General features: G+C 44.5%; 2 protein-coding genes and 1 long non-coding RNA gene across 20 annotated transcripts in view; 2 read left to right on the forward strand and 1 right to left on the reverse strand.

The window, feature by feature from the left end:
- The window catches only part of eps8a (EGFR pathway substrate 8a, signaling adaptor), a 44,800-nt gene extending 39,344 nt beyond the window's left edge, over positions 1-5,456 (forward strand). For 13 of the 16 annotated variants that reach the window (XM_077006403.1, XM_077006408.1, XM_077006407.1 and 10 more), the window contains 4 exons: positions 1,139-1,379; positions 1,688-1,871; positions 2,354-2,486; positions 3,802-5,456. In XM_077006403.1, coding sequence (XP_076862518.1) covers positions 1,139-1,379; positions 1,688-1,871; positions 2,354-2,486; positions 3,802-3,912 — 669 coding nt within the window. In that variant the 3' untranslated portion in view covers positions 3,913-5,456. The remainder of the gene's footprint in view (positions 1-1,138; positions 1,380-1,687; positions 1,872-2,353; positions 2,487-3,801) is intronic. The other 3 variants (XM_077006397.1, XM_077006400.1, XM_077006412.1) reach the window with 1 other exon arrangement.
- A 170-nt stretch (positions 5,457-5,626) lies between these two features.
- The window catches only part of ptpro (protein tyrosine phosphatase receptor type O), a 59,288-nt gene continuing 40,108 nt past the window's right edge, over positions 5,627-24,806 (reverse strand). Inside the window, exons 10-27 of one of the 3 annotated variants that reach the window (XM_077006393.1) lie at positions 24,599-24,710; positions 24,322-24,485; positions 22,196-22,316; positions 20,738-20,871; positions 19,591-19,729; positions 19,247-19,367; positions 18,884-18,952; positions 17,543-17,626; positions 16,093-16,128; positions 15,573-15,654; positions 15,320-15,410; positions 15,061-15,137; positions 14,685-14,819; positions 14,263-14,385; positions 13,755-13,909; positions 8,621-8,756; positions 8,330-8,455; positions 5,627-8,070 (exon numbers count right to left, since the gene is read on the reverse strand). In XM_077006393.1, coding sequence (XP_076862508.1) covers positions 8,351-8,455; positions 8,621-8,756; positions 13,755-13,909; positions 14,263-14,385; positions 14,685-14,819; positions 15,061-15,137; positions 15,320-15,410; positions 15,573-15,654; positions 16,093-16,128; positions 17,543-17,626; positions 18,884-18,952; positions 19,247-19,367; positions 19,591-19,729; positions 20,738-20,871; positions 22,196-22,316; positions 24,322-24,485; positions 24,599-24,710 — 1,884 coding nt within the window. In that variant the 3' untranslated portion in view covers positions 5,627-8,070; positions 8,330-8,350. The remainder of the gene's footprint in view (positions 8,071-8,329; positions 8,456-8,620; positions 8,757-13,754; positions 13,910-14,262; positions 14,386-14,684; positions 14,820-15,060; positions 15,138-15,319; positions 15,411-15,572; positions 15,655-16,092; positions 16,129-17,542; positions 17,627-18,883; positions 18,953-19,246; positions 19,368-19,590; positions 19,730-20,737; positions 20,872-22,195; positions 22,317-24,321; positions 24,486-24,598; positions 24,711-24,806) is intronic. The other 2 variants (XM_077006394.1, XM_077006395.1) reach the window with 2 other exon arrangements.
- Positions 8,011-8,856, forward strand: LOC143514792 (uncharacterized). Its single transcript, XR_013130954.1, has 3 exons — positions 8,011-8,086; positions 8,423-8,479; positions 8,626-8,856. It is a non-coding gene; the product is annotated as an uncharacterized LOC143514792 (long non-coding RNA).

Genomic DNA, 24,806 nt, shown 5'->3' on the forward strand with positions numbered 1-24,806 from the left:
TTACAGAGAGCTTAAACAAGGATAGTAAAGAGTTAAAGAGAGCTTAAACAAGGACAGTAAAAAGTTTACAGAGAGCTTAAACAAGGATAGTAAAGAGTTAAAGAGCTTAAACAAGGATGGTAAAAGGTTACAGAGAGCTTAAACAAGGATAGTAGAGTTAAAGAGAGCTTAAACAAGAATAATAAAAACTTTACACAGAGCTAAACAAGGATAGTAAAAAGTTTACAGAGAGCTTAAACAAGGATGGTAAAGGTTACAGAGAGCTTAAACAAGGATAGTAGAGTTAAAGAGAGCTTAAACAAGGATGGTAAAGGTTACAGACATCTTAAACAAGGATAGTAAAAGTTTACAGAGAGTTTAAACAATATTTGAGGTGCACGCTTTCTCTATTCTACACATATTTGCCAGCCACATTGACAAATACGGATATTCTTGCTTGCCCAAAGTGAGGTGGTTAATTTCCCTGATGTGTCCTCACTCTTAGGGCCGAGTTACTGAACTGAAATTGGTGGAATGATATAGCTGTACTGCACTTGTGGAATTGTTCCACGGGATAACACTGATGTTATAAATTCCAATATACTGCTCCATATTACATCACATGGTATCGGTTCATTTTTTAAGTACAGGTAGTTTAAAAAAAGTGTAGGCATAAACGTTTGATGGATTTTAATGCCAGATGGGAAGGGGGGTTAGGGAGATCTCTGGCACAATAATCAAAATTATGTCTACACTTAATCTAAAATTACATTAAGATTGAAGATTAATGTAAAATTACATTATGATCTTGCATTCTTAGAATTAGCTATAAAAGAGGTTCTTTAGCCAAGTATCTGCAGATTTTTATTGTATTTTTATTGTTTGTATTGATTTGTTTAGTAAACAGTGTTCCTTTAAATGTTTTTAAATAATTTTTTCAACAAAATGAAAGTTCAAAGTTGTCAAGCATAATAGTTTTATAAATCACTGTTTGATGTTACTGAACTGGTGAGAGAACCTTTTGAAGAAGACATTGGCTATAATCAGGCATTTCTTTACTGTTATATTGAGAAACAGAGGAAGCACATTGTGATTCGGTATCCCAGCAGCTTGTGATGTGACTGTTTTGACACCATTTTCCCTCCCCGTTGATTCGCAGAAGCAGAGGGCGGACTACGCACCCAAACAGGGGGCGACGGCCCTCCCCCCAGCCCCGACGCCCCCTCCTCCAGCCCCTGCTCCGGTGCGGCTGCCCACCCCCCCACTGCCGCCCGCGCCCCAGGGCGGCTCGCCGTCCGACGCCAGCCGCCAGAGCAGCAGCAGCTCCAGCGACAGCGGAAGCATCAGCATGAGGGAACAGAAAGATCGCGCCGCCCCCGGCAACCGTGAGCACAGCCTGTGTGCGCCATGCTTACTGTTGACTTTTGATCTCTGTTAAGGCAGTCCTATTTCAGCAGCTTTAATGATTAATACACATTTTCTTTTGCATCCGAAAGACTATTGGTAACTAGCTACTTGGGTGTATTCTGGATGTCCTAGATCCCAATGAATGTTTTGGCAGACACTTTCCAAAAACACCTGAAGCATTACATTAAACTCAGAGGCTCCCTGTAGACTTTGGATTAAAGCCAGTTTGTTCTTGTATATTATCTCCAAAGTTTCTGAAGCACCAGATTACTGGTGACATGCGACTTTGTTTTTTCACAAGGCCGTAAGTCCAACATGGAGGAGGTTCAGGACGAGCTGGTGCACAGGCTAACCCTGGGCCGCAGTGCTCAGAAGAAGTTCCAGGCTCCGCCCCGTAACCCTGCCCTCCCTGCCGCCAACATCACCTATGACTCCACCCCCGAGGAGGTGAAGATCTGGCTGCTGGCCAAGGGATTCAGCGCTGTGTAAGTGTGCGAGAGCTGCTCTCAATAGGTGGTCCCGCTCCACACCCTCCTGCTGCCTTGTGAAGGCGTGTGTGCACTTCATGGTCAGCTTCCAGACAGGCATAGGACTGGAAGTGTGCCCTCTTAATGCTCTTTCTAATACCAATGGCAATGTGGTTGGTTTCTGGTGTGAAAAGGGAAATTTAAGCAGGGATAAACCAAAACATGCATGACCACACAAAACATAACTGATAGGATGAGTCATATGACTTGGCACGTTTGGCAGAGGTTAGGAGAAAAGAGCCATTTTGCTCAAACCTATCAAGAACATGTCAGACGCATTTTCAGCATTAAGAATAGATCAGTGAGTTCTTTCTCCTGCTGCCCATTAATAACAGCCAGAGCAGTCAGGGGCATGTGCAGTTCATGGCATCTCTCAGAACTTGTATTCACATATAGACAGAGTCCTGGATTTTGGAGTTGTCTTTTCTCTGTCTGTCCAGAACTATTAACAGTCTGGGAGTGCTGACTGGAGCTCAGCTGTTCTCCCTCAACAAGGACGAACTGAAGACTGTTTGTCCTGATGAAGGACCCAGGGTCTACAGCCAGGTCGCTGTCCAGAAGGCTGCCCTCGAGGTGGGACTTCTTTGTTTCTTCTTCTATAGTATACATCCTGTTCTTTCCATTCCCTTTTACTATACTTAATTATTTTTCTTATTTCCTTTCTAAATTTACTGATGTTTTTTTAGTTAGAAGTGAGTACTTCTGTGGTTGGTTCCATGCCTGTAGTGACTTGAGACTCAGGAGTGTTTGCCATTTCAACACTGATCTATCTTGGAATATTGGTTCATTCTGAAGCTGTTTTCAGTTTAAGGCCACCAAATGTGGCATGGTTGCTTCTGGTTTCTGTCGTGTTGTTCCTGTCTGCAGGTTTGTCTTCTGAGCCCTCCTATGATCCACTTGAGCATGTTAAGGTATTTAGTTCATCAAAGATGGGTATCTCTTCTCTGTTGGTGAGGTTTATCATAGCAGGATTAGGATTTCACTGATGGCTTTTAGTTTTGTGACGGATCCAATACCAAAACGAGTATAGGACAATACTAAGAGCTGGTCGATACCGTGTTCTTAAGTGTGCGTGGCGAGATTATCAGTCCATTTCCTTCTATTGCTTACACCATCATTTTATCTTGTATTGGCACCATTGTCATTCTGTAGTACTGGCAGTGGTATCGACCTAGTCTCTGATACCACCAATTAGGTAGTTAAGTATCAGACCAATACCAAGTTCTATCGATACTATTGATGCAACTCAAGCCAGAATTGTTTGGTTTTGTTTAGTATTTATCTTTTACCCCGCCCCTAAAGGAAAAAAAGCACCAACCTAGCGACTGTTGATGTCGATGAATTGTGTATTTTGCAAAATTGTTTTTGTACTCTGTTCTCCAAGTTTGCATCGTGTAACAAATTAGTTACCACTTTGTGCAGTCCTTGGTGTTGTAAATCTGATCAACAGAGATTGAAGAGACGAGTCTGAAATAAAAAGCTTCACCCTGTCTGAGATACCTGTAGATATAGATTATCTACCCGAGTAGCTTTTGTGTATAGACCCTTAACCCATACCATGGAAGAGGCACCAAACCTGCTGTTCCAGGCACTTGTGTGCGATGATGGGTTAATACCACATTGGCCTTTAAACGTGTTTGGATTGCAGCCTAATGTTAGCATGGTTGCTGAAGTCCCTCTTGCTTGTAGTCCAGTGAATGTCCTAGGTAAAACTCTGCTTGTCTTATTCAGTCATAAAGCTTGTGTTCTATCTTGCCTCAGAGCTTTTGTCCTCTTGTTATGCTGTAGCCATTTTGGCTTGCCAGTTTTAACTACTGGTATCTTTCAACACCTAATTTAGTGTATAACTTAATTTAAACCACCCCTCCCTCTCTCTCCCCCTCTACAGAGGAGCTCTGGCTCAGAGCTGCAGGAAATCATGAGGAGGAGGCAGGAGAAGCTTGCAGCCACAGCCAGTGACTCTGGTGTGGAGTCATTTGATGAGGGGAGCAACCACTGACCCCACCACACCTGCTTCTGCCCTTTCATCCTTTTCACCTTGTCATCTTCCAGGACGAGGCTGAGCGCGTTCAGTTTGCAGCCGTCCTGCGTCGCCGACAGGAGCTCCTCGACCCACCGGACAACAGAAGCACCTCAGATGTGGACTAAGAGCTCTCTAAGCAGCCCACCGCATTCAGTATAGCGGAGACCTGTAGTTGTAGGTTTCTATACACTACTAGACCAAAAATAATACAATGATGATTTCTAGTAGGCTAAAAAAATCTGAAGAGCGCATAGTTGTAGATCAAGTTAAACATTGAATCAGTGTCTTCGTTAATCATCTAAAAAATCAATATATTGAATATTGTGTAGTCCTGCTGTAATTTGTCTAAAGGAAAGAAGAAATTCCACTTTTAGACCCGTTGTTTGAAATGCACAGGAAGTATTGGCATGTGTACTTGCTAACAAGTCAATGACTGAAGAAGCGATACGTTGAAAATGGCACAATCAAATGTTTAAGTTGGTATTTCAATGTTCTCTACCAGGGATGAAGGATGCAATTAGGATGAGGAATTGATTTGATGGACATCCATATGAAATTTTTTTTCATGGAATGACCTAGTTTCCATTGTAAATGTGAACCTTCACGTTTGTGAATATTGGGATGTAGTCCTCGAACTTTCCTCTTGGAATCCTACAAAATGGGGCTTATGCAGGACATTATGAGAATCAGTGTGGTGCAAAGCAGATTGTTGTCAATTATATGTACAATTCTGTTTGCTGGCAAAGAGAGGATAGACTATTTATATATACATATATATATATATATATGACCATTTTCTATTTAAGCATAATGCCAAAAGAGTAACTTTATATGATTCACAGCTGATGAGGGCAGATGGAGAAAAGAGCTGCTTGCTCTTCTCCAGCTGTGTGGCACATGGGGAATATACATTAGAATACATATTTCTGTAGCTGTTTTCAGGGAATTTTGTCATACTAGGTCTAACTTGCTTACTCCATTTTAGAGCTTACAATAATGATCACTGTTCAGTTCTTCAAACACCTGTACACATAAACATTCCTTAGTTTTCAATCTGATTTTGGGATGATTTGGCCAAAATCATTTCTCACACGAGCATATTATATAATCATGCATACATAATCACATTCTCATGGTCAGAAAAAGACCAGGAGTGGCACAATGTAGATCTAAAAACTATATTCACCTCTCTTCATTTTTGGTGTCCAAGTGCCATGATCCCCTCCTCATGTAACTTCACATCCATTATTAAACAACAGCAGGGTTGTAAAATTTAAAATGGTTGAAAGTCTTACAGAGGCTCTTTGATCGATTATCTGACAAACCATTTACTCACTGTGGGAATTCACAGTTCATGCTCTCCCCATTTCTGAATTATTTTGTCCAATTGTGCTGTAGAAAACCTATATTTCACCGTTTTGGATAAAATGGCGATTCTACATTAGCGGATTAGCTCTTAAATAGAAACATCTTCGAGAACCAGAATGTACAGAAAATAAATGGAAACACAATCAGCTGTATTGGAGGCTTGTGTGATTTGGTGCGTTTCACTTTTACCTGTCACTTTACCTTTTTGTTTGTTACAATAACAGTTGTACACATAACTTCCTCACGTACAACAATTCCTCACATAACTTTGTTCTTGAATACTTAAAACATTTAAATCAATTCGTTCCACTAGACAAAAGTATTCATTTTAATCTATCATTTTATTTTCCAATAACCACAAACATTAAAACTCCGTGACGACGATCAGTGATCATCCGTCTAGTTTAAGTGACACATTGCACAAAAATGGCACCAAGGACAAACCGGACGCAAGTCTGAACTCGACGTACACTACGTTAAAAACGAAAACAAACCAACAAAAGAGGTGAAACAGCCCGTTTACTGTCCGTTGTGAAAAGCATGCCTGTTGGCGTTATAGGGAGGGCGTCCTGGCAGTCACGACACACGGGTTCTCTTAGCAGGGAACGTGAGGCAACGCTTAAAAAATAAATAAAACCTCAGCAAAAATCCTTCCCAGTTACCTCTGTGTATAGCTTTGTAATGTATTGTATATTCATCAAATCTGCATCATTACTATATACAATATGCAATGTCATTTTGGGATCTTTTCTATAAATAGTTGTATTTACAATGGTAAACACCCAATTTATGCTGAATTTTAAAACACTGTAAAGATGAATTTTAACCTTTCATTTTTTTAAACTACGAAATGACAGACATGCTTTTACTTTGAAAGGCTTCGACACATTGCATACTGTTGAGCCATCCGTAGACCGAGCCGCTTGTACATCACGTGTAGACATCAAATATCGCTGATTGAACGAGCATGTCTAATGATGTGTGGGCCACACTAATTTGTTCATTTTGTTCCGTGACATGCATTGTATATACTGTGCCCTATACTGGAAAATATCTAGGGTCTTTCTTATCTACATTATTCTACAGGCATCAAAGTTCCTAGCCAGTATACTGCTGACAGCTCTACTTTTTATATAGCCTGTACTATACTTCGATTTATGGCAATGTGCAATACTTTATCAGTTAGAAGAGGCAGTCAGACCAATGTACAGTATCTGATTTTACCAATCATACTTGATATCAGAAAATAATCAGTCTGTTGAAAGAAAGAAAGAAAAGAAAAAAAAACATTCAGCATGTGATGGTAGAAATTTTGTTGAGAGTAACTGCCATACAAACCTCAAACCCTAGACATTAAAAAAGGAAACGTTAAAGGATCAACAGGCTATAAAACCTCTGGAGCGACACAGATATTCCCCAAATGGCCAGTAGCCTACAGGTGCAAACACTAATGTTTGGATTTCGTGCATGTAAGCATACATATTATGGTCGACAGAAATAAAAAGGAATAAGCAGGTGTCAGAGCTCCATCAGCGAAGTTCATATCCTTATCCGTGCTCTCCTTTTTGATAACGCTCCTCTCCACGTCCCTTTATATAAAAGTCGTTTAGTTTACAGCAGGTTAAGCCTGCGCAAACACTAAGGCGGTCCTTTTTTGCGAGTGCTCAATCTAGGATTCGACCGGATTGGATTAAGTGGATTATTCTAACCATGGGATTTGGGTCACGTCGCAGAGACTGAGCTCTACAGCTCCACCACGGAGGGCTGCGGTGGCCCAAACGAGGGACTCCCGCGTCGAGCTCCACTGTGTAGATGCTCCTGATGAAGAAGTCCAGGTAGCAGGAGACCGTGGTAGAGTCCACAGTCACGTAGCGGCCAAGCTCTTCCCTTATTCGGCGTAGCGTAGCATACAGTACGGATAATCAGTGCAAATCGTATGAATCCAGACATGGATAGTTTCACTTTCTAATCGTACCATGTCACCTCAGCAGCTCCTCATTCCAGAAGCTCTCCGTTCACAGCAACTTCCAGCTGGCCCCGGGTAGTTGTACCGAAAGAGTAGCACGTCGAGTAGTACAGCAGTACACACACACACACACACACACACACACACACACACTTACATACTGAATGTCCCCTGGGGGAAGTGGCAGTGTGACGGTTAGAGTCTGAGGCTAGCTACCGCTAGCATATTAGCACAACGCAACTGCAGAAACCAAAGTAATGAAATCTAACGCTATACCATGTATACAGATTACGGAGAATGTAAAAGGCGCGCAGTTACTATACGACAGATCTAGTACAAACTCGGAGACTACTTCAGACAAGCGTGCGCCCCCTCCTGGGCGTGGCAGCGATGGCGGCTGGAGTGGGTGCTGGACATGAGAGCCGTGTTTGCTTGCAGGGTGTACGGATAATCCTGAGAATTAAACTAAATCCTAACGTTAACAAGTTCATTTTTTCTGCCTCCACCAGAGGGCATCAGTGCTTCAACAAGCGCTCGCCTAAATGACTATCTGAAACTTCTGCAGTTACTGTACACAAGTTGTAGAAAGCAACCTGACACGACGGCGATGCAGGTTCCTTAAGGCAAATGTTTTGTCCTCTCATGCTTTCACCAGTTCAAACATAGATTGGGGTACTTGAGTGGTTTCTTCGTCTCCTTGGCTGCAGTCTATTTATTTAGATGCTGTTTTCTGTTGTTGTCAGCCTCTATGCAGAGAACAAATGCCTGAAGCAAAGGAGAGTAAACTACATCGCCACAGCCTGCAAGACATACACAGTAAGGGTTAGACTGATCAACATTTCTAACTGCCCAAAGACCTTTTTAAGCTTTCAGCAATTAACCAGTGCCTGAACAAGCCCATCTACCTTCTAAACATCAAACTCAGTCATTTGTCAGACTACACAAAAGCATCTCCAAATACAAAACTGCTGTGAAGGTATAGGAACAATGGCTCAGTATTCCATATTTCCCTCCCTGAACTCACTAGAGCTTCATTCCACATCTTCATTCTTCACTTACGTATGGATGTGCTGGGTGCCATTAAGACTTGGTGACGTTCTCATAGATGACATCGCTGGTGAGACTCTGCTGTTTCTTTTTCTTCCACATAAGCAGGACACACTGATGAATGAAGACATACTGCTCCTTCACAGACAGACAGAGGGCTCCGTAAGTCTGATGCCATAACTCCACTGTGTACCATATTTCTTGTAGCAAATGCCTTGTGTCTAAGCAGAATTCCAAAGCTGCCATAACTTCTAAAGCAATCATCTTGACATATAGTAAATATACAAAAAATGTGTGCTTTACCTCAGTCTGTACCATTGAGAGTCTATGGGAGCGCATGTCAGACACCATGCCCAGGATGTCCACATACTCATGCTCCCGGATGTGCTGCATCAGCCGGTCGAGGGCGATGAACGTGCCTGTGCGACCCACTCCAGCACTACGCAGAGAGAGGATGGACACACACACGCATATGAGAAGCGTGTGAGGTGGTCAGTGACCTGTGTTGTAGCTGTACTACTTTAGGAAGGCAGAAGGTGGTGCTGTTTTACTGCTCGGTATGGCAGGGTGGTCTGAAAACCCACTTGATTAAAATCATTACATTAACCAAAACATGTTTAGATTGATTTCCATGTAGTTTAAGTTGATACATCTTGCAGATAAACCTTGAAAGTCGCACCAAAAAAGACGGCCAACTTGTATTTGCCTTGTCATGTTGAACTGAGAAGGATACTGTTGTCCTTCCCAACAACAGGCTTTTGGCACTGAAGCTTGCAGGGTGCCTGTCTGGCCTGTATCACTCGTGTCTGTGGCTGTGAGTCCAAGGGTGTTTGAGATTCAACAAGCAGACTTTACTCTTTCACAGAACAAAAGCTGGCACAAACGTCCGTGGCAGACCCATTCAACAGTAGAAACCAGCTATTAAAGCAGTAACAGAAATAAGGCATTTTTTTTACTGCAAATCTTCTTAGTGATAAACCCTGTTTAGCATTTCTCTTTCATCCACTGATCAGTATGTGGCTAGCTATAATTAGCAACAGAGGGTACCATGTATGGCGCTGTGCCGTGGCCAACAAAACCGCATATGAAAGGCTCCTCCCATAGGTGGGGCCAAGCATTTAACCACGCCCAGTTTGGCTCTGTAAATGCCATGGATTACAAAGGGACCAGAAACCCAGGGGGAATAAATCAGCACTGGAATGCACAGCTTAAGGCCAGTCTTGGAAAGGTCACAGAGAGTGATGCCGCTTACGTCCCTTGGGGAGCCAGGCTGGGCAGGGCACACGGCAACCAAACGAGTCCCAGTTGTAGGGCATGCCATCGCATATCCAAGCAGTGTTTCTGAGCAGTGTTCACTAGACACACACTAGGGGTTTAGTCTGAGAGGGGAAAAGAGTGAAACCATCCACCAAGTATAGCTCAATGTCACGGTCGCACCTCTTCTTAGCAAGGACTGGGAATCTCGCCAATCTCCTGACAATACTAAAGGTCCAAAGGACAATAGAGGAGGAACACAGTGGAGGCAGAAAGGGCAAAAGAACTTCCCTCGTTCTGATTGTAAAAATAAAGAAATAAATAAAACCCTGAAGTTAGGACAAACGTTCACCTTCATGTAAGAACAACAAGCCCAGAGGCTTACCAAAAAAAGTGTGTGTGTGTGTGGGGGGAGGGGGGGGAGTGATGTATGCCTGAGAGGCCCAGTGGATGATAAAGTTCAGTTCCATGAACAGTGTCTAGGCAACTGAGGAGCAACTATTCTTGCCTAAAGAATGGACAAACAGCAAGCCCATAGTGTGTAAAGTGGGTAGACATTGAACAAGACAGGAAGAAAAGACCTTTGGAGGCAAAGGTGGAGTATATCTTGTCAGTACTTGACTGTGCACTAAATATGTAAAAATATCCTGAATGCAATTACTATATTTCGATTTAGCATGAAAAGCCTAGTTTTGCTAGTTTTGTAGGTATTGCATTGTAGTTGGATCTGTTAGATTACTAGACATTTGGGAATATAATAGAGGAAACAAAACATTTGTTTTTGTCACGTTGAGGACCCCGGCCCCTCCCTTTTGGGCGTGTGTCAACGTTGTCTACGTGCTTTGTCTGCGTCAGTGGATATTCGTGGTTCGGGTTATGTCGTGTGATTAATAAGTCTCACCTGTGAATCGTCTCGTGATCACGTGGGGTTAATGTGGTTTGTCTATTTAATGTGCGCTCGCGCAGTGTCCTGTGCTCGTCGTTGTCTATGTCTGCACGTATCTGTGTTTATTAAATGTTGCACGTGCGCTAGAAGCGCGATCTACGTATTTAAATTAAAGTGACGTCTGCTGCAAAGAGGATTCTGTGTCTCATCCTTACCGCCGCACCCATCGTCACAGAACGACGAGCCGTGAGAGACACAAATGCCAGGCTACAAGGGGAAGTCGAAGAAGGGCAAGAAGCCCAGTAAGCGGCATCACCGCGCTTCCTCTTCTCCTCCACGCCGTGAGGTTTCGCCCGCTCGGGCGCAGCTCGAGGAGGACCCGGTGTGTGCTCACCAGCTGGCCATCGCCCGAGGGCTGGAGCACAGGGACCCCGAGGTGGCAGAGATCTTCCGGCAGGGCGCAGGGAGGATCTGGAGGGAGAGACACGCTCCTCCAGCCCACGCTCTCTCGCCTCTGAGGGTGGGCTCGTTCGTCATGGGTGCTACCGAGTCCACCCCAGAGAGCGAGTTCGGGTCAGAGGACTCGGAGGAGGAGGAGGAGGTAGAGGACTACCCCCCCTCTATATGCGACGCCCCCACCGTCGACTATGGCGGGGAGGAGGAGCCAGATGACGTGGTGGAAGGCTACCCTCCGTCATTATGCGACGCCTCCACCGTGGACTACGGTGGAGAAGAGGAGGAAGACTACCCTCCGTCTGTGGGTGACTCCTCCACTGTGGACTACGGGGGAGGAGAGGAGGAGGAAGACTACCCTCCGTCTGTGGGTGAAGCCTCCACCTTGGACTACGGTAGGGAGGAGTCGGAGTCGGAGGAGGATGACTACCTCCCTCCGCCCGTAGGCTCCTCTCGCACCGCAGAGGAGGGAGAGGAGGAGTACCCTTCGTCAGAGGGCTCCTACTCCGCGGAGGAGGAGGAGAGCCCTCCCCCCTCTGAGAGGTCTGCGGAGACCGTGAGAGGGAAGCGGATGCCCTCTTCCGCTCGCGCCAGCGACAGTGCTATGGACTGCTCCCGGGGTGGCAGCCCGGAGCAGTCCATGGAGTGGAGCCGGGGAGAAGAGGAAGAGGAGGAAATGGAGACAGAAGGGGACCACCCACACGGCCCGCTCGGCCAGTCCGCCAGCCGCGATGCACCGGGCACGTCTGCCCGCCGCGATGCACCGGGCACGTTTGCCCGCCGCGCTGCACCTGGCGGAGAGTCCGCAGCGAAGGCAGGAGGGGGACTGCCCAACGCAGCACCAGCAGCTCCGGACCTCTCTCCCCTGCTCGCTCTCCTCCTGGCGCGAAGCCTGGCGCCTGTTATGTGTTTGTCTGTGCTAGTGTTCGTCAGTCTTCCCGTGTGTGTGCCTAACCCGTTTTTCCCTCTTGTGCCACTATGTGTAAGCGTGCCTGTGTGTGTGTTTGTGAATGTTCCGTTTGGTGTGTCTAACGTCTTTTCCCCCGTCTTCCCAGGGAGGGTGTGCTAGGCGATTCGTAGCGGACGCTTCGCCAAGGGCAGTCACCTCCCAGACGCAGGACTGAGCGCGTCGGATCCGCCCATCGTCGTGGGTTCGGGGCACTCGGTCCTGTTGGCACCCCGGGACGGGTAGTGCCCTTGGAGGGGGCGTCTGTCACGTTGAGGACCCCGGCCCCTCCCTTTTGGGCGTGTGTCAACGTTGTCTACGTGCTTTGTCTGCGTCAGTGGATATTCGTGGTTCGGGTTATGTCGTGTGATTAATAAGTCTCACCTGTGAATCGTCTCGTGATCACGTGGGGCTAATGTGGTTTGTCTATTTAATGTGCGCTCGCGCAGTGTCCTGTGCTCGTCGTTGTCTATGTCTACACGTATCTGTGTTTATTAAATGTTGCACGTGCGCTAGAAGCGCGATCTTCGTCTTTAAATTAAAGTGACGTCTGCTGCAAAGAGGATTCTGTGTCTCATCCTTACCGCCGCACCCATCGTCACAGTTTTTATGAAACAGGACTTTGTAATGCAAGTTTATCTAATTTATGAAGCAAATGACATTAGTGACGGATGTGGTGGTGGTAGATTTTAAAGATACAATTTAAACCGTTTTTTCATCTGCTCAGATTTGGTGAATTGACTTACTTTGTCTTTGATCACGCATCATGAAAACACAACCCGGGGGAAATATGGACAGAGTGCATGATCAAGTCAATAACGGAATACGTTTTCATTCCTCACTTCTTGTCTGTCAGCTAATTGGCACACTGTTCGTCATCTGTAGATGCAGGTAAAATGCTCTCAGGCACATATCCTACTGCTGGAAACATCCACGTATCGGTGGCAAGTGTGGAACCTCTGGGAGGACACGGGGGATTTTTTGGTTTTGAACTTGAGTACAGGGGAATGCTTTTGCACTGGTGCCTTAATTTGCCATAGCCTACGTCGGAAAGAGCTGATTGGTCATGATTGGCAAATGAGTTTCTGTTGAAATATACTGCAAATGAGTTTTTAATGAACATCTTTGGTTGTCATTTTCACATGAAAACACTCGGATGGAACAAAACCTTTGGCCTGCACCACTGCTGAGGAGTATTCTTTCTGAGTGGTCTTTGAAAAATCCTCAAAACCAAAACTCTTTTGCCTCAAGGAGTGGATCAATAGTTGGCTGCCTGCCACAATGATTACAACCCGTCTGCTCAGTCCAGTTTGTAACTGTAATCCACTGTACACCCTAAATGCTTCGCTGTGCTAGTGGACCGCACACCTTCTCTGTGATTTTTGTAAGGAGAGCTGAAGAAATTCTAGAAGTGCCTCTGAAATTCTTTATGCCTTGAGGCGTCTTGCAGAAACTCTGATTTAAATTCCATTAGCTGCAAGCTGAATCATTTGTGTGGATGGCTAATAAAAAGCACTGGGCGCTGGCAGACTGCAGCAGCGTTCCTGCTTCAGATCACGTTTTCAGCGTCAGGCTGTGGTAATTGCCTCTTACTCGTTAGCCTCAAACAGTGGATCAATGGAGGCTGAGGGAACAAGTCCACAGGTGCTGTGGGCAGTGGCATTGGTCCATCCCTGCAGAGCATGCGGGATTCGTCACGCCCTTACGCTGGACATGTGGTTCTCTGTGGCATGTCGCAGCATACTGGAGTGTGAGATGGACCAAATCAACTTTGTGTATCGAGGTGCTTTCTGTATGATTCTACCATTTTTTCATACAAGTCTTGTAACTGTGGGTTCCCAAGGTCTTAAAAGCACAGGATGTGTGCAGGGCATCTTCTCCAGCACGACGGGGCTCACCTGCAGTGGACCACCACTGGTCCTTTGGTCCTGTTGACCTGCTGGCGCACTATCTGCACGAACTGCAGGATGCTCTCTATGGCATTCACCGTGGGCACTCCATGGTCGGGCCAAGACGTGTAGTTAAAATGTAGCACGTCCTGCGTTTCATCCGCCTGTAGGGGACGACAGCACGGCGGGCACTAAGCACGGTGCAAGACACAAGTGCAAGACATAGTCCTGACTCCTGAGGCATCAATGAAGAACTGTGGTTCAGAAGCTAGGCTATTAGCTGTTGCCGGAAGCTATTCTAGGATAACTGCCAGGCCTATGTAGGTCATGCTTTAATGTAAGCAGGTTTGCGGTTTTACAGAATTTCATTAGAAATATGTAGCCTGTCGCTGGTATAAAAAGCAGTACATTTATAGCCTGGGGGGACATGTAAAATGGTTATAGAGGAGGTACATATTTCGACAGAAGTGTGAAGTAAGTCCAGTTCCTCATTGGAAGGACCACAGCTGACACTCACATAGCCCAGGCGGAAGTTCCTGATGGTCCACTCGGGCGATTCGCTCTCAGACAGCATCTCAACAGTGATCTCCCCATAGGATACAGGCTCATCCGTAAACGGCCAATAGTGATCACACTTCACCTGTGTGAGAAACCAGAAGTTCATTTTCCAAAACACAGGAGGCCCTTGTGATGCGCTCAAATACATTACTTCAAACAAGCAAAAAAAAAAAAAAAAAAAAAAAAAAAAAAAAACCCCACTGCTTGTGCAATGAAATACCCTGTGTGTCGTATTCCTCATTCTTCTATCCACATTTTTTTCTGTAATTTCTAGTTTCAGAGCTCCAGCTAAGCAAATCCCCCCCCCGGATTATTAATTGCAGCAGCTCAAGGCCGGAAAAGATGATGGACAGGCCGGGGCCGGTTGCCTTGGGAACTGACCCTGCGGCGCTCGTTGCATTGTGTTAGCATGACGATGACGCGCGACTTCTGCTGGAGCACCATCTTCCAGAAGTCGTTGCGTGTCTCCAGGAGAGGCCCCTGCGTGGCGATGTACTCATGAGGTGACTTATAGCCCTGTGGATGCCAAATTAACGCCTTCAGTTTAAACGTTCCTTCAAATTAAAAGTCAGTTTGGTTAATGCTAATATGCTTCCAATTCAAACCTTTGAATATAAGTGCTAAATGTAGTTTGCCTATGTTTTTGACTGGAGCAGTATGATAGATTCTAGTGAGTAAACCTCAAGCTGGCTTTAAAGAGATTTGGGAGTTTTAACATACTTTTTACTCATCGATCAGCTGACAAGTAAGTACTCACGGGGATGTAATTGGCGTTGATGTAGTCTGAGCCTTCATCATTGTGCATAGAGATAAGCTTCACCCGGCTGAAATCATCTGTTCGAAAAACAAGCGTATCGTCAGCTGTGGATATCAGTAACAAAGCAGACAGACAATCTGAGGCAGATGGGTAAGAGCTTCCTGCTTGCAGTGTGTTCACTGTGGGATGGAGTCAACAGTCAGTAGAAGTGGTGTTACTGCAGCTCCACAGGGTGAGGAGATCGTGGAGGAACACTCACAGGGCAAGATGTTGGTGTAACGATTCTTAGGCCTGTTAACCGACAGGTCCGCAGCATCGTGGGAAAGGTCCAGACCAACACTCTTCAGCTCCTGAAACAGGAAAAGAGATTCAATATACTCCAAATATAGGTCTGGCCAAAAATCTTCGCCTGTGAAAGTGAGAGTCAGTTAAAGTTCTCACATTTAATAAAGCACTTAAACTGGGTTTCTTTCAAAAACACATGGGAATCCAGTGAAAAAATGTTTCCTCACCTCAAACTGAAGGGAGAATTTGTATGCGGAGTCTTTGCTCATGTCTTTCACATAGGCCTCAAAGTCATCTAACTGTACTGGGCTTCACACAGAAAAGAAATGTCCAGGTTTCACAAGACAGCCATTGACACTGTTTCAAGCTTTTCTCAGAACTGTCAAGAAGAAAAACCTACAAGCTGAAGAGGATGAAAATCCAGGCAGTAATGTACAAACTATGTTATGTCACATTCTATATAAATCTAAAGTGTGTTTTAGATTCATTATTAATGGTGGCTGCCTTCACTGCACCATGCAACATTTCTCATGGAGTTGGAGTTTTCTAAGACCTGCCAATAGAATATTAAGAGATAAATCCACTAAGAATGGAGTGTTAGATGATTTAGTCTAGTTTAGTAAAGCAGCTCTGGGCTTTCATGCAAACAAAAAACAACAACAAAAACCAAAACAAAAACAAAACACATGGACACACAAATCAAAACAACACACAGTTCTACACACTGGCTTTGCAAGTTAGTGTTACCTTGTTAGCTTCCTTTTCTTTAGAGCAGTCTTGCTCCTACAGGTACAGAAAGTTGCAGAACACTTTACTGAGGTGTGCCTTACTTTGTTTATCACAGTGTCACCACATCAATGACAACATGGTATTGCAGGTAGTGCAGATATCACTGTACCACTCATCCACCAGGGTCAAATGTGAGATGGGTCAGATTGCAAGTTGAAAAACATTTATTGCATCATGGATGTCAAGTACGACGAAGCGTTTTGGTCTGCAAATGTTAAAGGAAACATGCACCCCTCCCTCTGGCTAATCCATAAACAGCTATGGTACATTAGCAAACTTAGTTCATACAGTCACATTATCCTCATCATATTAAAAGCTAAAAAAAAATCAAACAACAAAAAAATTCTAAACAACAACAAAAAAAACATGCAAAATGTGTAACCAAAGGAACAGACATCCTTAACGCAGAACTCTGGAACTACTGGTGCATTCTGCTAGGTTTCTTTCTATGGAGTGTTAGTCGGCGAGTCCCTTCAAAGCATGCAGCTTCTGTTACCTACCTAAGACTTGTTACTTCTGTGTTAGTTTCATGCTATTTTCATCTATAGGTGATTTTGTGTGATTATTTGAAGTGATCACAGTCCACTGGGTTCAGGCACAACCATAGACAGAGCTTTTTGCTAAGGGACACCAACAAAGATCCAAAATGGATTTGAATCCTTGTGGCAATGCAGAACGTCAGAAGTCAGAACATCAGAAGTCCAGCTGATTTGACTGTTGGAATGGAATGAGCACTATGACCTGCTGTTCCCATGCATCCCTCCTTCTCCCAAACCTAACTGGTCAGCCGAGACATGTATGATGGTCATTTTAGTTTTCAGTGGTGCCATGACGATAACATAAATGTGTGAGCGAGACTTGTAAGGGAGGCTACCCACGTGTCTTTAAATCCATTTTCAGTGTTGTAAGTCCATTTTTCATAACAGGTCTGTTTTTAAATTTTTTAAATTTTGAATCAAAGAATGTTTCTTGATTTAACATAGCTGCTAGTACTATACCAGTATGACGTACTTTTGACCATTTTTATAGATAACACTATGACACTATGTAATACAGTGTGAGAAATGGCAAAAGAATGTCAGGGTCAGATTACATAATTCAATGAAGTCTGAGGGAAAATGTTTGCAGTTAATCGTGGGTATGCCTCTGTTAGCTCTTCTGCTGTTAGCTTCATAGCCCACTGTAAAAAAAAAAAGTAAAAAAAAAAATAATAATTTGGACACCAGTTATGTCTTGACTGACAGACCACATTCGAGCTAACCAGAAAACATGATGAATTTAGATTTTTCACTCAGCTATTCCTGTGATGGAAGTGAACAGATGATGCTGTGTCTATGGTCGTGGGCATAGGCTGTGGGCGTCTTACACATGCGCCTATGATGCATCTGGCCATCAGAACTTTACTTACCACGGATTAATATAAAAAGCCAAAAGATAGTCAGTCCAAAGGCAGGATGGCAGAAGAGTAAGGAAGGCAAAGAGGCTCCTTCGCCTGAAGGGGTTCAAATAAAGAATAAAACAAACAAAAAACAACCACAAGGGGAAAAAAAGAAATAAAAAAAAAAGAAAAACACCAAGGGCGAAAAGTTGGGGACAAAACATGGTGCTCCATTAGTAATAGTGACAGACAGTGATGACTGACACGTACATCATTAGTGCTTCATACGGGGTTAATTAACGCCTCATGCAGTCCACAGCGTTATTAGCTCGTCAACTGCGCTTATGAGCATGTATGATCAATGACGCATGGAAGGCAAATATGGAATCGAACCCTGATTCTTCTTTTTTAAGGCACGGCAGACAGTTTTATCTTTTTGTGCAACTGCAGAGAGGGAGATCATTTCTGACAAAGTGAGTACTCTGAAATGTCCGGATGCTGGGTAACCTGTCACATGTACCCTCGACACAGGCGGCCATTTTGAGCCACTCTGTTGGACCTTGATGAAACTCAGCACAAGCACGTTAATGATCACTGCAGCAGACAAATAAAGGACATTTACAATTACAACACTGTACAAGGTGCATTTCCTTATAATGGCAATGGTCCTTGTTTTGTGAAAGCCAAAATCTGCCTTAACTGACTGTCTTTAAGCTGTTATATTAATCACAAGCATACAGACCGCTCTGTATTTCCACGCTGGGTGAAATGTGTACAGTACTTGATCATATCAGTGAAGGAGAAATTCAGAAATCCTTGTGCCCTTTCCGTTTTCATTTCTTGTCGATTTAACAAATGCTCGCCAAAGGTTCCAAAGACATCATAACAAAAGATATAAACAGTGGCAATAAGATATAATAAAAGGGGCTACACACTCTAATCCAGCCATCTCTGACCACAAAAGGCCACACCATTCATGTTCACCTGTGTGTTCCTCTCAGAAATTATTGCTCTCTTACGTCTCCTGTTTGTCTTAATCTGTAGTTTATTGAGTCTGTGGGTTTACAGAACTGGGTGGTCCAGGGTGACGTGCATATCCTCCGAAACAAGCGCCTCACGTGATGCTTCAAATTGACCAACATGCATTTGAGGTAAAAGACCACACTAAAAATTCCAGTCCCATACATACTGCTTCTCTCTCTCTCTCTCTCTCTCTCTCTCTCTCTCTCTCTGTCTGTCTGTCTGAGAAGGCATGCACGAGTCAGATGAGCGTGAGTGTTGGCATCTGTTTCCTCGACTGTTGAACTCAGTTTGTTTGGCTGTTTGATGAGTGCACGTGCTACTACGCCACAGTGAGTAGGAGGTTCCTACCAATTGTAAGGAAGCTTGCCATCCCGCTCAAAAGAAGCAAAGTTCACAAAGGTCTCGGCCCCGCAATCCCTGTGGTGAAACAAAGATGACAGAGTGATCCTCAGAGGAGCTTTTCAATGGGATGCACCATGTAAAAGCCTGAGTTTATAACTTAAAAATGAATTTGTTTCCCCTTGTACACCTACGGTACAAAACACATCTGTAACCTGTTGAAATGTGATAATGACAATGACTAAGTCTGGTCCAAGTGACATAATACTTTAAACAGTATGCCGTGGTGGATAATTATGCCCTCAAGTGCCAAGCTTCAGAGGAAGTTGGTGTGGTGGCCAGTGGGCGGGGCAGCAGAGGCGGAGCACCCACCTGCTCATCTGCATGTGTTTCTTGCGTAGCACCAGCAGGAACAGCACCAGAAGACTGATGAGGAGCACGCTGAGCACAGCCAGTGCGGAGATAGCAGCTACACTGGGGTTCATCTCTCTCGCTACACACACACACACACACACACTTTTCAAACGCTTAATTTTTAAAACATCATCCAAACATTCAAAACCACCTCCGACAGGTCATAAAGGGCAACATGCATGTCCCAGATGAGATGGTAGGGAAGCGTCCGTTACTGTAAATGTAACCAGAAGCTCAGACAGACAGGCCCACATATGACCGCTGCAGGTCATGATCCTGGCGGCTCTTCTTCTCCGTCTTACCCAGAGTGGAGATGGTGATGTAGGCGGGCTCGCTGGGCGTGCTGTAGCTGTAGCTGGTGACGCTGCAGTTATAGGAGGTGGAGGACTGCAGGTTGGCAACAGTCAGGACATGGGCATAGGCCATCTGAGGCTCACCTGCCTGCACGCAGTGTACACACACACACACACGCGCACAAACACACACACACACACGCGCACAAACACACACACACACACACACACACACACACACAAACACACACACGCGCACAAACACACACACACACACACGCACAAACACACACACACACACACACACACACACACACACACACACACACACACACACACACACACACACAGTTGCTTTCCTAAGCATATGCCAGCTTCTAGGGTGTTTGAAGGCTAAATTAAGTTCATAAACCATGGTAACTGTTGCTCTTGAGCGGTTCTGCTCATCACTCTCCACAGGACGTCTTCATGGCACGGGTACAGGTAGCCACTAGAGCCAGGGGCTCAGTGCTGACACCCGTGTGTAGGCAGAGATGAAAAAATGTACCCCCCAACCCTGAGGCGTTTATCTTCACCGCTGCATGGACAACCGCATTAATCATCTTCCTGACCATGTAACTCCGTCCTCGAAACATTTAAAAATAATTTCTGGAATAAACCATAGGCCACTTCAGTAAGTTCATTCTCAACACACTGTGTTCATGCTTGTTTATTTTTAGACGTTGGCCTAGAGAAGATGGTGCAAAAGCGCTCGGTGTCTCGCTGTGGGTGACCTCTGCTTTGGATAGTTTGTCTGGGACAAGTTTGAAACCAAGTCTGAATTCGAAAGTGGAAGTAATGAATTTCAGACTCTGGATTTACAGCAGATTAAGACCAGCGCTACTACTGGTGAGGCAGGAACAGACAGCACCATACACCCCAGCATGCATTCAACTATGTGATTCCACTCAGAATAAATAATCCATGAGTGCTGTCTATAATTTAAACCAGTTTATATTTTCATCTCCCTAAATCTGCTCTTTTACACTGAATTGTCTGTTCACCCAGCTCAAACAGGATCTATAACATCATCTTATTTACTTGGCGACTGTTGCCTAATCACACCAACCATAACCAAGAAACGCCAAAATCACCGGCCACCTTACAGACTCCCTACCTTGAGTTGTTTGCTGGGTCCGAGTTGCTTGCAGGTGACCTGGTAGTAATCCACCACGCCCTCCTCTGTCCACAGTAAGGTGACAGCAGTAGGTGTGGCATTGACAGCGTACAGAGACCTGGGGGGGACCGGCTCTGTTCGAGGGAGAAGAACATGGCATTGTGTGAAAATCGCAGTGAAAAAGCAGCCGGCGGTTAAGACGCCGGCTCCTTAAAGAAGAGAAGGTGGTGGTGAAGTGAGTGACTTCAAGCTGACGCATGCATCTACGCAAGTGCTTTCCACTTTGCAGTGGCCAGACTGAAATGCTTAAGAGACACTTTTTAACAGCGCAACACCGTTGCTTATGCTGTTTGAAGACATCTGTGTGTAAAGAGCCCCTCTACAAAGTAAACAACCCCACCCTAATTCAGTCTCTGCACAATGTGCTCTAACCTGCCATTTTCTCCGCATGGATTTCATATGCCATATATTTTGCTAATGGCCTCTGCTCTTATTAGACGCTTCATGTGTAGTGGACACAGCGGAGCGCTGGAGAGCCTGGCGGTATTTACAGACGCGAGCGGGAAGAATGGCTACGCAGCGGGAGTGTTGATTAAAGTGGAGCGGGATGTTTGCTCACTGTAACATAACATTGACTATCACATCCAAAGAGCTCGTAGGACTGTGTGTTCTCCATAAAAAGGGAAATATGCCACCATGAAGGACAGGCTGAATGTTTCAGAATTTCCCATCAGTTAGATACACTGACAAGTCATGCACAATCAAGGAGAAGCAATGCCTGCATACACTTTCTCCTTTAAAGCAAAAATGCCACAGGCTTTTAGGCACTTAATTAATCTAAATGGAGTGTAATTCCATGCAGTTTTGCAAAGTTTTTATATGTGAGAACTTCTACTTTATAAATAGCAGGAAATGGAATTGATAGGACTGAAAACTAGTACTTATATAGTACTTTAATAACAATAATACATATAGTAATAATGGTGGTGATGTATACTTAGCAGAAATAGGTATTATATGTAAGCATTATATACTTTCCAAGCTCTCGTCTCTGAGCCCTTCTCTGGAAGATAACCCCAGGAATCGGGCCTACCCACCTGACAGAAGTGGCCCAATTAGAACCCATCTTTCCACCTCATCTAATGTTCAGTCTGGGTCCTCACTGCACTCTACACATGTCTCAGGGGTGGACAACCACAATGCAGTTTCTCTTTCACATGCTAATGTGTCTGTGGGTCCATTCTGGATTACCACAACATCAAAGAACTACCTAGACTTTGATATAATGCCATTGTCAACTGTCTGGTATTTCAGTGTGATATTGTCTCCTCTCAGATACAGCTGAACTTTCAAGTTGCAAAACCAATAAATGTCAAATAAGCGATGTGGAGACTCAACGCTGAAGAAGACGGCGAGTGTGCACCAGAGACAGATCTTGGCCAGAAGCCAGATGCTAACCCAGTTTCATGATATGGGGCATGGAGGTGTTGCGGCTACGCTCCGTGCAGGCCGTCACCGTCAGGTTGTAGATGTCACCAGGAGGCAGAGCCAGTGAGGCCTTCATCATGTTCCGAGTCACCTGAGGAGAAAGAGAAAAGGGATCCTGAACACAGCTGGCAGTGCTAACAAACATCTAATCCTGTGGGACTGGCAACATGGCTTACTATTCTGAGGGGATCATAAAATCATTCAGAGTAGAGTAGCAGAGGTTGTTTCACAGTGGTGAAGGGATGACTCCTTGTAACAACTTACAATTTATGTGGTTGCTATGTGGTTGCGATTTATGTGACTGCAGTTGCTAAGGGACACAGCTGATTTAAAAATTCAGACTTATAGATATAGAAGACATTATATCATTTAGCAACAAGAAACACTAAATACGTGCCAGTGTATCCTATGATTACATACCCTCTGGTTTTAATACATGTACCCTATACCCTCTGATTTTAATACATATTTTCTGTATTTACACATTCAATACTAATAGAGAGACTGATAAATAATGATATATGGTGATTATACCTGTCACAGAACGCCACATTCCTCCCACCTGTAGAGCACATTCACCTGTGTTGTGTTTGTCATGTTTCCAAACCCCCTTGATTACCTGCCCTCTACACCTGTCGATTGTTTCCCTTGTAAATGTGAATATACAGAATATAAACCCTGTTTCTCTTTCCTTCATTCTCAGTCACTGCACTTTGTACATTGTCAGTCTTTGTGTCATTGGTCTATGTGTTATTTGTTATGTGTAATGTATTTATGTGTTTATGTGTTTACTCTATAGGTTTCCCCTCCCTCACTCAGAACTGTGTATACATACACACATGCAGATATCAAAATGTACATATTGCCAAATCCCACTGGCTAGCTGACACCAAAATAAACTGGCACAAAACTATGTGTAAAGCACATGTACAAAAATCATACAAGAACCCATTTCAAGCATTTCATGTTTTAGTCATATATACTGTATATATTTAGTCATATATTACTCATAAGCTTTTTCACCACTCAAATAGGTTTAAAATATTGAACATAACAATACTACAATAGCGGATGTTAGTTAAGAAATCAATGATGTCACTCAGGAGACTGAAATCAAGTCCGAATGTACACCAGTATGCCTTTCCGGCAAGCTATTCCTGCAAGGAAATATTGTTTTACTCATTTCAAGGGAGAGTGCACCATGCTACAGGGCCCGATATGGCTCCAGCGTTCATAAAGGAAATGAGCTGTGTATTATCAATGACCAGAAGCATGCAGGCTGAAGACAGAGCCACAATCCTACTGAACTCAGACCAAAGTAGAAGTGCAGTGGCCGTACTATTCTGAATTAGTATCCCATAGATGACGATCTCTGTTTTATCCAATCGTCAAACACCTACTCCTGATCTCAGCCAATCCCCTCAGCCTACGCTCCCAGTTTTAGCCAATCCCCAGGTTGATGCTCCCCAAGAGATGGACTTTTGCTGCAGTGTCTGAGCAGGGCTGGTGGGTGGATAAGCATCACCACCCCTCTCTGTCTGGAAACATTTAACAGCCTCTAATGAATCCTTTTGCTGTGTGTTAGATAAATATGTGTGGTGGGTAATTGGATTCATTACAGGCTAGTGGCAGGGAGCAGAGGAAGTGGAGGAGGGCACCTTCACCTTTTTAATTAGGACTCAAGACACCAAGGAAGCAATCAACAGCACATCCCATCATTAGCTAACAATGCTAAAGATGCAGTCCGTCAGACCACAGAGATCAGCTTGAATCAGAATCCACTGTCCCTTTTTCATGGATTAGCAGCACCACAGGATGGTTAAGGGAAATCATCTATAATTGTCAGTAATGCCGGCGGTAAATTGTGGCACGACAGAAGTTTGATGACTCACCATGGAGTCTGATGACTCACCATGCTAACCATTAGAATTACTGGGCATTCTACACGTTTTTCTGGGCAGATTGATCCAAAATTATTTTACCATTCATTCTGCAGAGAGTGAAACTGAAGGGGTGCAATTTGCGGTAGAATATTAATGAATTTCGATTCGGTTTGAGCAGCTCACATGTGGCCTCTTAGATCCTACATTACTTACATCAGTAGAGAAGCGTCTCTTGGAGCCTTTTCTGCCCTCAGCCACCACCTGCCAGTGAAGCATTCTGGAGTGGGACAGGTCTGTGAAAAGGTCCCCATATGTCCAGCGCACATACAAGACGCCATGGGCGTAATCCACCGAGGAGATGTGTGGTGCTTCAGGAGCTGGGAAAGAAAGTCAAATACATGGTTTCGGATGACGATTGAATTACATCACGTCATTCAAACGCACAGCAGCTGCAGCTCTGGTGTAGAGTCTGAGTGTCAATTTCACCCACCAGTGACGAAGCTGACGGTGGAGCCGTCACAGCAGCTGAGTGGTGGGTCTCCCCATGTCACCATGGTCACCCGGAAGTTGTAGTACCACGCAGGTAACAGATCCGTCACTCTCTGTTATAAGGTCAGAGGAAGAGCGATAATAAAACTCTTATATCATTTCACTCTTCCTCATAGCTCTTTTTTTGTTATCCCTTATATCAAGTATCA

Source organism: Brachyhypopomus gauderio, chromosome 5, assembly GCF_052324685.1.
Source record: "Brachyhypopomus gauderio isolate BG-103 chromosome 5, BGAUD_0.2, whole genome shotgun sequence".
NCBI classification, from domain to species: Eukaryota; Metazoa; Chordata; class Actinopteri; order Gymnotiformes; family Hypopomidae; genus Brachyhypopomus; species Brachyhypopomus gauderio.